Here is a 10,666-nt window from a genome sequence, read left to right as displayed (position 1 = left end):
TTTTTAAGGATTTTTAATTATGCCCTTTGAGTGGTTAGGACGTCTGACTCACAGTTCTGAGGTTTTCCGTTTAAATCTTGCCTCCAGCCTCTCTGTGTGGATTTTCCATGTTGGTACATGTACCTATATGCTCGGCTTAGGTTATCTGAAGACTCAAATTTGTCCATAGATGTATATTTGTCTATTTGTGCTTACCCCTGACCCTGTGGACAAATACTATAGAAAATAGATGGAAGGATGCATTATGCTCTTTCAGCAGCTCAGTGGTCACGTGGTTAGCACAACTACCCCTATAGTTTGGATGTTACTTGTTTACTCCAGCTTCCTGCTACACTGAAAAACATGCATGTTATAGTTTAATCGAATACTCTCGGCTGAGGTCATGACCAATCGCAAATCAGCTCTTTTCTAGAATCGCTACACACCTCTCCAAACCAGAACTTATGATCCAGATTTTTGACGTGTTCTTGTCAACTATGTTTAGGAGAAGGAGGACAAGGCAATGCTACAGGAGGAGGTACAGCACCTGAGGCAGGACAACATGCGGTTGCAAGAGGAGAGCCAGACAGCGTCGGCTCAGCTCAGGAAGTTCACCGAGTGGTTCTTTCACAGCATCGACAAGAAGCCCTGAGATGGAGACGGTGGATGAGGTGGACGGCGCACACTTTTGTACTGAAAGCTCCCAGTCCACAACATGTGTGAATTGTCTCGGGAAGACTATAGAAAGAGCTCAAGTGTGGAGAGACTCGCATTATGTGAACAGGCCTCCTCGTATTCAGTACAGACTTGGCTAACAGTTTGTCCATCGCGCCAGCTGAGACTCCTTCTGGGAAATTCCCTCATCCCCGGCTGCGGGGAGGAATTCTTCCACGAGATCCTCTTACAGTAGTGGAATGTAAAGCTCATTTACTGTGGTCAACTTGTAACCTACCTATGTCACGTCAGTCTACTGTACCTGCAGCTGTACTTAAGCTCCGCACGCTGTCGCAGCCGCTTCGGGAAGAGGATTTTATGAAGTGCTATACGCTCAAGAGGAATCAACTCCTGGGTGAAAAAGGAGAGCTGGAGGAATAATGAATGTACCTCAACTTGAGACGTTTGGGTTCCATAAGTGATGAAAAAAGGGGGGTTTCATTTGCGCCTTTTTCTTTCTTGTTATTTCAACTTCACCTTTTTGTTCCCTCAGTGTAGTGATGACGTGTCACATTTTGGCAGCGGTCTTGATGTTCAAAGGTGCTTTTCCCTACACACGATTGTCGGTAGTCTTCAGTCACTGTCGCACTGTCCTAGCAATAACAAGTTGTAGTTATGAAACTGTGTTAGGAATAAAACTATGAAAGAGGTTAGCACAAACATTCAGCAGTTGTATTCTACAGCAGGAGATTGTGCCTAAAACTCTTGGGTGTTAAATCGGATTGTTTCTCTTGGCTTTTCTAAACACATGCCTTGTCTGTGGCTCACTGATAGAAACGTGTGTGTGCGTGCGTGTGTGCGAGCGTGCCTGTGTGTGTGACTGTGTGTCGTTTATCGCAGTAAAATGTGTTCTTATGCAGTGGTTTTCAAGAGCATTAGAGCAAGCGCCAGTGAACCACAATTACAATGCCAAATGTGTTTATTTCTGTACATATCGGCCACAGAAGTGTCTTGTATTTAACACTGTTATTTAAGCTTATTTAACCTAAAGTTGTTTATTTTATTAAGGGTAATTAATTTTCTTTTTCTGCACTAAGGAGAGATACAGCTCTGTGTATGTTGTAAAATGTGTAGTTGGGCAGGGCTAAGGTAAAAAAAAAAACAACAACTCTATATATTTAAATATATAAATGATGACTTTGGAGATTCCAACATTTGGATGCTGCTAGATTACAGTTTGCTGGTTTGTATGCTTTTAAACATGTTGCTCTGTCTCGTTCCCAGGCAGGGAGAGACACTGGATGTTGTTTTGTGTTTTCTTCTGATTTTTTTTTTTTAATAAATGTAGATGGAAATAGTTGTGTTTACAGTTTCATTTAATTTCATGAAATGAATAGAAAGGATTAATTTACTGTGCTGAGAGTCTGAATAGAATATTCATCTGTTCTCTCATGCACTACAAACAAGTCTGTCTGCTAACTAAATGGACCCTAATTTCCCAAATATAGTAAATTACAGGTAATGATGTGAATCTCACAATGTCGCTGAGACTTATGAACAGAGCAGGCTCAAAAATGAAAGATAAATTGTTTTGTTGGGTCAACTAGATCAGTCAGTAAAAAGACAGTCGTTTTCCAAGTAGTCACTGTCTTTTTATGTTTATGCGAAAAACAATGAAGACGCCGCAAGTGCTCTTCATAGAAAAAAAAAAAGTGCTGTTCTGATAAAACTGCTGTTATGGAAACATCCACACTAATCTCTTCGGGGGATGTGATTTTTTATATGGCTTTCAGAAGCTTGTAAAAATGGATTTGCAGCAAAATTGTACGATTGTATCGCAGCCAATCCAGCTGCCAGCCATTGTTGATGATACCTAATGTTGAGATGTTTTGATTAAGGAAGACAATCCAGCGAAAGTGTGTAGCACTCAAATTGTCTTAAATGCAAGTAGCATTTATTTACATGGGGAAACTAGTTTAAATGAGTCATCTGTGTTCATTTGAAGACGTGCAAAATAGATGCACATGAAACTATAATGTGTTAATGAGATGTGAGTGGCTTTAAATAATTGGCAGATGTTGGGTTTGCTGCAGGGACACCAAGAACCTGCTGAATAATTAATCACAAGCCCTTCTGAGTGTTCACAGAAAAACAACCCAATTTGCCAGCCACTTCCTTCCAGGAGCTTCCAGCCGGAGTGTGCTAGTGTGTCACGTCGTCAGGCAGCTGGAGCATTAAGAGTGGGTCTCCTTGTCTTTTACGGGTCCCGTTCGCTCTTCCATTATGCTCGTGTGTGATGGAGTTGACACACTCTCATAAGACATTTATCGCAAAGAGAAAGAGCTGATGACATGAATGGGAAGCTTCAAATATGAAGTCCCAGGGATCAAACCTGCAGCGGTCAGGTTCCCGAGCCGCTTGTGGACGCTCCCTTGAGAACCTCACGATCACCTCAGTCCAGCCAAAATGGCAGCATGGGCGTGTGCGTGCATGTGGAGGTGATTTGGTTTGGAACGGTGAGATTAAGTAGATAATCTCCATGCGTGAGCACACTGCCAGGACAGCAGATGGGGGGCCGGGCTGGCCCAAGGTGCAAGTGTTGCCAGTGTTGTTTCAGATGAGGGAGATTTGCAGGCGGGCGCGCTGATCAGGGGGTTCAGGCGGCAGCCAAAGCCAGTTGCCAAATGGAGCGAGAAAGCTGGACTCCAATTCAGACAGGCGATGGATGACACAGTGAGACAAATGCTGACAAGCAGAAAAGTTCAATCCAATTGGCTAAAATCTTTTTCTAACAAGATAGCAAGACCTTACAGTCCAGGAAATATCGATTTTAATATTTGGTAGTGTCAGCAGTTTTCAGGACGAACCTCAGCATCTCAGTGCGCACACACACGCACACAAAGAATAAACAGCTTTTGAGAGGGGACACTGTTGTAACTCAGCAGATGCTCGCCTGCTGTGAGTGTCACCATCATTCGGATCATGTTACTCAGAATGAGACTCAATGTGCCCAAAGCACAGCTGGCACAGCACAAAAGGGGAGCGAGGGCGTGCAAGAGGTGAGGTAATGTATTTGGTGACCGGGTGAAGGTCAGCCTATGTTAATTGTTGGCATTGTGTCAAATATCAGTATTAATGTTAAATTTAAAAATGCAATCTGCAGGATTTTGGACACAGAATGTCTTTTTATGTCTCTATTCATATAATGCACAGGTTTCAAAGTCAAGGCCCGGGGGCCAGATACGGCCCGCCACATCATTTTATGTGGCCCGCAAAGACAAATTGCGCATCAAATTCGTGTGTCATTACTAGAATTGCAAATTGTCTTCACTTTTAATATCTTTTTTTTTAATATTTGACCAGTTTTTTACTCGACTGATTTGAAAACGAGTTATTTGTCAATTTGTTTTGTAGCTTTTACTATATATAATATGACATTTATTTGGGTTGACAATCATAATGGCCCTCCGAAAGAAGCTATGACTACAATGCAGCCTGCGAAAAAAACGAGTTTGACACCCCTGATATTTGATTCATTACCATCCCCAGTTATAAGAGGGTGTGTACATTTGTGCATTTCCTCACATCTTTTTTCAGCCTCTCCAAGAGTCGATTTAAAAATGGTTCTGTAGGTTATACTAGCTCAAATGAATGTTAAAAAAAAGTGCTTTATCTTGGTCTCTATTTTCATGTGACAAAATCCTGCCAGTCTCCATGGCCTTCTTTAGGCAGTGAGAAGTGTATCCACCAAGGAACGGAGGAGCCTCCAGTAATCCTCTTGGCCGTAAAGCCCCGTAGGAGCGCTTTCTTGTCTGCCGCTGTGCAGCTGCATAACCACACGCAGATGCAGCACATTAGGATGTTCTCATTGCAGCATCAGTAAGAGGAGGACCCAACCGGTTTCTGGATGGGGTTGTTGTTTCAAGAATCCTCAAGAAATAACCTTTACCGAGTAGGCACTCTTTTTTTCCCCCCTATCTAAAGAAATGGTTGTGTTTTAAATGGACTTAAATGGTTTGACTTTCTGCACATAAATGTGAAATACTGACTCAGTGGTATTTATGGCTCCGCTCACTATGTTCATCTGGCTTGAATCTCAATTGTGACATTTCTTTTGGAATAAATTTCATTCATGCCACTTTATGCAATTGTACAACCATTGGAAAATGTAGTTTTGAGTTAGCTAATCATTTCTTTATCTTTGGCTTTATGCTGTTCACTTTGTCTGTGTGCATGTGAATGTGAGTCCCAGCTCCCACAGCAGCAAGCAATTAAAAAGCAACATTTTGCTGGGCTTAATTTACTAGATAATGCCATTTTATTATCTGTTGCTTTGCTTTCATTTACTTTCTTTCTCATTGTCTACTTATATATCAGGCACTGGGCTGCTTGTATTATGAGTTGAGCAACATTGAGAATATGTGTGTATTTTATTTCATGAATCCATGACTCCGGATGATGGTATGATAAAAAAGCCATGTTAATCGATTGTAAGGATTAGATGTTCATCACTAATGAAAGATTCTCCAAGAGTATGTATTCAAGTTTATTGTAAATTTGCTTTTAAAATATTATTCAATACTGCACTGATGTCAAACTGACTGGAAAGTTACAGGTTTTAATATTGTCCTTCAGTTAGGGGGGGGGGGGGGGGAGTCAGAGAGACGCCCATGGTCACCGTGTAGCTCTGCCCCTGAGTGGTGCTAAAACTCAAAACCACCAGGGTCCAGACTTCTATGGCTTTAGCAAGGATTTGCTGAGTAGTCTTTAGGTCTTACTGCCAACAAACATACGAACACAGGCTGAATCATAACCCTCTTGTCTATGGCCGGGACAGAACTCTCAAGTGTTGTGCCTGGGAGGCTCAACAGCAGGATTAAGTCTCTCAGCAGGACTGCTTATCTGTCATCTCTCCACTTTGAAACTCCCTCCAGCCAGGCCTCATCCCTCCCCTCCCAGATAACCATACAGAACAGAAGGGAAGAGGAAGAACCTCATCCATCACTCCATCCGCTTCTCAGTTCCCAGCAGGTTGTCCCTATACACGTCAATCAAGTCATAGGTGAGCACCTTAATTATGAGGCCGGAGAAGGGCAGCACCTTCTAAGTGACAGCCACCCTGCTGGCCCACCTGCCCTCAAACACATCAGAAGGAATGAAAGGGGAGGGGGAAAAACATTTTCAAAGGTCACGCTTGTCTCTTGCGGTGAAAGTGTAAATGAGTTCGAGAGACAGGAACAAATAGATACAACGGTGCGGAATTATCTTGGTGAGCATGGATGTCCTTGTTTGTTGTCCTCTCCAGCCTTCAAGCGACGGGCAATGAAATCGATTCTCAATTGGCCTCCTCATCCTCTTGAGAAAAGGGTTGGGCTCTGCTGAGGAGATCTTCAAACTCTCTACATTTTTTTCCCAACATATTGATTATGCAGTAGTCTGGGCCCCGGCCTGCGCGCTGATTGGCTGGGTCATGGGAATATCGATGTCCACGGGGTGAATGCAAGGTGTGAGAGTCGGGATGTATCGTAGTGAATAACAAACAAGACCCACTTACCCATCATCAGCTATAAAAGCTTAAACCCGATTGATCCAACGTGTAGGAACCCAAGGTCAGATGCAAATCAAGTGATACTGAAAAATACTATGTCATTTTTACGGGTTCTTTCCCATCAAATTGTATAGTGGGAAGTGCACATGAACAGATTGGTTAATACCTCATTGATTTTTCACCGTTATCAGGCTTCTGCACAAAATCCTATGGAGCTCCATCAAAGCCACCACAGCATGCCATTAGTGGAGTGTCATAGTCCCATTCGGACTGTTGATTTATCACCACCCAGTAGTGCTTTGTAGATCTGCCTAACAGGACTGATGTTTGGGTTTGGAATCTCAGCTCTGGCCAACCTATGGGGGCTTCATCCGGTGCTTTACTACATTTTCCTCCCACAATCCAAAAGAATCCATATTAGGTTCATTAAAAATGCTGAATTGTCTAATGTGAATGCGAATAATTGTTTGACTGTATATGCCTTGCGGATTGGCTGGAAACCAGTTCGGAGTGCGCGTCTTAGTAGGCTCCAACTCACCCGCAACCCTAATGAAGATAATTGCTGAATAAAATTGATGGATGGATTTAATATAAATTCAAATTTTTAAACACTTTTCATTCCAAGATGTAAGTTCTCACGCCTTCCCTGTGTCTTTTCCTTCCCGACTTAATTGAATTTACTCTAAATTCACGCCACACAATGAATCTTGACGATTAATGTTGCGTAATAAGTCTCCATTATCATGACCGGAAGTGCTCGACACGGATTCGGATTCTCTTCCAGCACCTCTCTTCCCCACATTTCAAAAGTATCCATCCAGACAACCATCCACACACACAGACACACACACATTCATACTTAAAAGGTATATCTGGAGAAACCCATCAGCTCCACCATTTTGCAGGGCCATTACTATTTCGATCCATTCTGTATGTGAATGCATTTGCAACATACAATAGCTTCATAGACCCAATGAGGTCCAGATGTGAAAGGAGTGTCCATTAACGTGACAGTAGGGTGAATACGATGACGTAGTTAATGTTCTGAACTTGTCTCTTCAATGACTTGCACAGTATATGATTTGGATTTAGTAAGCTGGAATAAGTGGATGGGCAAGAAAAACTATATCAGTGGTTCAGGCCAAAAGAGGAGCAGACTTGGCAGATGGGAGCAGCCATGTGTCAGCACTGATAACCTCAAGCTTGTGGCTCAGCAATGGCCAACATCTATTTTAACATCTGGCTTGCTGGCTCTTCTGACAGTTAAATTCTGATCAGTTCTCTTGAGTCTTAGTTGGAGAACTTTGTGTAAAACCAAGGCTTGCGAAACCATTTGTTTCCAAATAGAATTTAATGGAAATAGTTATCTTATTAGATTGTCTTACTAGAAAAAGTATTATCTGTAAAGAAAGTGTATTATTTTATGCAACACTGCCCCTACAATGTCAATCAGCAATGTGGTAACTTGCGCTGATTATGCAGATTTACAGCACTGACTAATTGGACAAACAGCTGTGAGTGCTAATTGACTATGAAAAAAAAAACATAGCATATTAAATAAATATCAATTTTGCATCAAGAAAACTCATCAAACTATCCATCCATTTTTCCATAGCTACTATGTTCATGAGTGTCGTGGGTGAGCTGAAAGTTATTCTTGCTGACTTTGGGGAAAAAGGTGACTTACAACCAGGACTGGTTGCCAGACAATTGCAGTGAAATGATCCATTTGAAGACGATAATCTTGATAATCATTTTTTTTTTTTTTTTTTTTTATTGTTTTATTTGTCACGCCAAACATCAAATTATTGACTAGAATGAAAGGGCCCTCTTGGAAATATGTAGTAGTGAGAAGTGGGAATTTTTTATTAAGTATAAAAACAAAATAGTTATCATTGTACTAAGTTCATCTTGTTTTTCCTTGTTTTAATCACTTCACTGGTTTCTTTTATATCAAACAAATTGTTTTAGGTTCTTTACCTGACATGTTTCGGCGGTTTCTTCCGCCTTCATCAGAGTGTCCACTCTTGAAGATGTTGACTAAATGTAACTTGCAGTTAAACAGTCAAATGTTCTCCTTCATGAGCATTCAACTTTAAGTGTTCGGCTATAAAATGATTCCCCTGAATAGTTCATTAACCGCTTCAATGGGTACAAATTAAAGTTCAGCTTTTTTCAGTTGAGTGAGTGACAGCTCACTTCACAATTTGGAAAGAAAAAATGAAAATTACACTCAAGTGGAATGAAGGAACACTTATACTAAATACTCACCTGATTTTGCCCTTGAAATAACAACTAAAAGGCTTTTTTTCACACAAAGCAATGGGTTATTAAATCACACAAATTGATCATCCGCGCGTATGCAGCAACCAGACACTGAGCTGGATTTTTTTTTAGCTCATGTTACGCATGCACATAGTAATTAAATCCATGTACAACGTCTTCAAGATGACCTTTGACCTCAGGCATTATCTTGAATCAATTTCCAATGCAATCAATATTGTAGAACAGAAGAAGGGAATTTAAACAGCCATTTTCACATGATGAAAACATTCATTCTCAGCAAAACAATGCTGCTCTCACCACATGACACCTTCTTGTCATTCTCCCAAGTGACATCACATTCTTATGTCTAAATGATGCGTGTAATTATAAAGACTTGCAATCAAGCCAGTCAGCGCTTTCACAACTGAGGTTATACATCTTTCTCATCATAGTTGACTTTTGTTGAAGGCAAGAAAAAAAATGTTTCTCCCCCTTTCCTCTTCTCCGCCTTGAGGCGAGTGTAATTGTGACCTTCCTTCCTCTCCCAGTGTCTAATCAACATCCTCCGTCTCCATACCATGCGACAATACCGAGCACCCCTGGGGAGCTTCAGGGCAGTGGCGGCTCGTGCGGCTGGAGCGCCTCAAACCACAAAAGCATCTGCGAGGAGCGAGGTCATATTTCTATCACACCACCCACAATGCATTGCTACATTATAAAACGCCTGCATCAACGGGAGGAGGATATACAACATGGCAAAACTGGCCTCAGATCAGCTTGACTTTGCAAACTAAATTTACACCACACCCAAAGTGCAGAACTAAAATATTGTAGGCTCTGGCATTAAATTATAATTTATTCAAGTGTATCCTGAATGTTGACCTGCTGATATGCTGTGCCAAAAAGCAGTTTCAGAGTATTTAAAAGAAAAAAAATCTACCAAATTCCCTTTAAAGGAAGTCAAGTCAAAAAATGGCTTTACAATAATACATCTGTTCTACGCGCCCCCGCTATTTTAAACATGATATTTTGATTAATAGTGCACTTGTGGAATATAAGTTAAGCAGAAAATTCCAGCTGTTTTTAGCCATCTTATTTTGCCTTGTACTGTCATGATTGAAAATGACATCACAGTGCCCAAGGGCTCAGCTTGACAACATCACGGCCAAACCCAGTAAACAGGTGAGCCATGACAGTCGCTGTCAGTTTCAACAATCATTAATTGATTGATTGATAAAACTTTATTCATCCCATAGCAGGGAAATTAAAAAAAAAAAAGTTACAAAGATAGTGCCAACATATTGACCAAATCTAACTCTAAATGAATTTTACAAAAACAAAATGCAGAATGAAGTTAATGTAAAATAAAGCATTAACATACAACAATTTCAAAATCATACTAACCAGATATAACATTAACATACTTTAAAAACATAATTATAAAAAAAATCGCCAAATACATAGACCTCATTTTTTGACATTAACAAAATCTAATGTAATTGTTATTTAATTGAAAAACTAAAACATTTGCATAAAATCGATATTATGATGGGGAAAAGGGTGTCAGGGTCCAGGGAGGGTTTTTTTTTTTTTTTCAGGTCCACAGGTGGCAGCCGTTAGCAGAGTGGCGGAGGACTCAGGTTCGGCTCATCAGGCTTGTTAGGGGAAGGCTTTTAAGGAGCGTGCTGCCAGCGGCTCGTTGCCTGAGTGCCGGCCTATGTGATCTCCTCCACGGTTGTGCTCCTTGTTCTTGCCATTGAATTCTCTGACCAAATATTTTGTGTTCCACGCTCTTAGATTTCCTCCAAGGACCATCGCCAAGATCCACCCCACCCTGGCCGAACTCCTCACGCTCCGTCATCGCTGCTCGTGCTCCGTGCTCCTGGCTCAGCTCCTCCCGCTCACCCTCCACCGTATCACCTCCATTAAAGCCTCTTTACTCATTCTGGACTTCCGAGTTGGTTTTCTTCATGTGGGTCAGAACAATTGCTAAAACAATGACAAAGTTCCAAGTTTTGGTGCGACTTTACTTTTCACTTGTTCAGGGGAATCCTACTGTGCAAACAAGCTGTGACATTTCCCCAAAGTTTTTCTTACTATTCATTTGATGTCTTCCTTCCACATTGTTGAGATGCTACACCTTAGTTGACAGCTGCAAAAACGTGTGTGTGTGTGCGTGCGTGCGTGCGTGCGTGCGTGTGTGTAGGGGTGCACGCCTTG

At 41.4% G+C, this 10,666-nt stretch overlaps 1 protein-coding gene and 1 long non-coding RNA gene across 6 annotated transcripts in view; both read left to right on the top strand.

The window, feature by feature from the left end:
- The window catches only part of sipa1l2a (signal-induced proliferation-associated 1like 2, genome duplicate a), a 64,316-nt gene extending 62,326 nt beyond the window's left edge, over positions 1 to 1,990 (top strand). For all 5 annotated transcript variants that reach the window (XM_088385942.1, XM_088385940.1, XM_088385945.1 and 2 more), the window contains one exon: positions 485 to 1,990. In XM_088385942.1, coding sequence (XP_088242068.1) covers positions 485 to 631 — 147 coding nt within the window. In that variant the 3' untranslated portion in view covers positions 632 to 1,990. The remainder of the gene's footprint in view (positions 1 to 484) is intronic.
- A 6,876-nt stretch (positions 1,991 to 8,866) lies between these two features.
- Positions 8,867 to 10,396, top strand: LOC148393417 (uncharacterized). Its single transcript, XR_015860420.1, has 2 exons — positions 8,867 to 9,120; positions 10,045 to 10,396. It is a non-coding gene; the product is annotated as an uncharacterized LOC148393417 (long non-coding RNA).
- Positions 10,397 to 10,666: the final 270 nt, after the last annotated feature.

The sequence above is a fragment of the Syngnathus floridae genome, chromosome 9, assembly GCF_059516105.1.
Source record: "Syngnathus floridae isolate MCC-2025c chromosome 9, RoL_Sflo_1.0, whole genome shotgun sequence".
Classification (NCBI taxonomy): Eukaryota; Metazoa; Chordata; class Actinopteri; order Syngnathiformes; family Syngnathidae; genus Syngnathus; species Syngnathus floridae.
The sequence above is the reverse complement of the archived record's forward strand: the minus strand, read 5'-3'. Positions and strand labels throughout refer to the sequence as shown.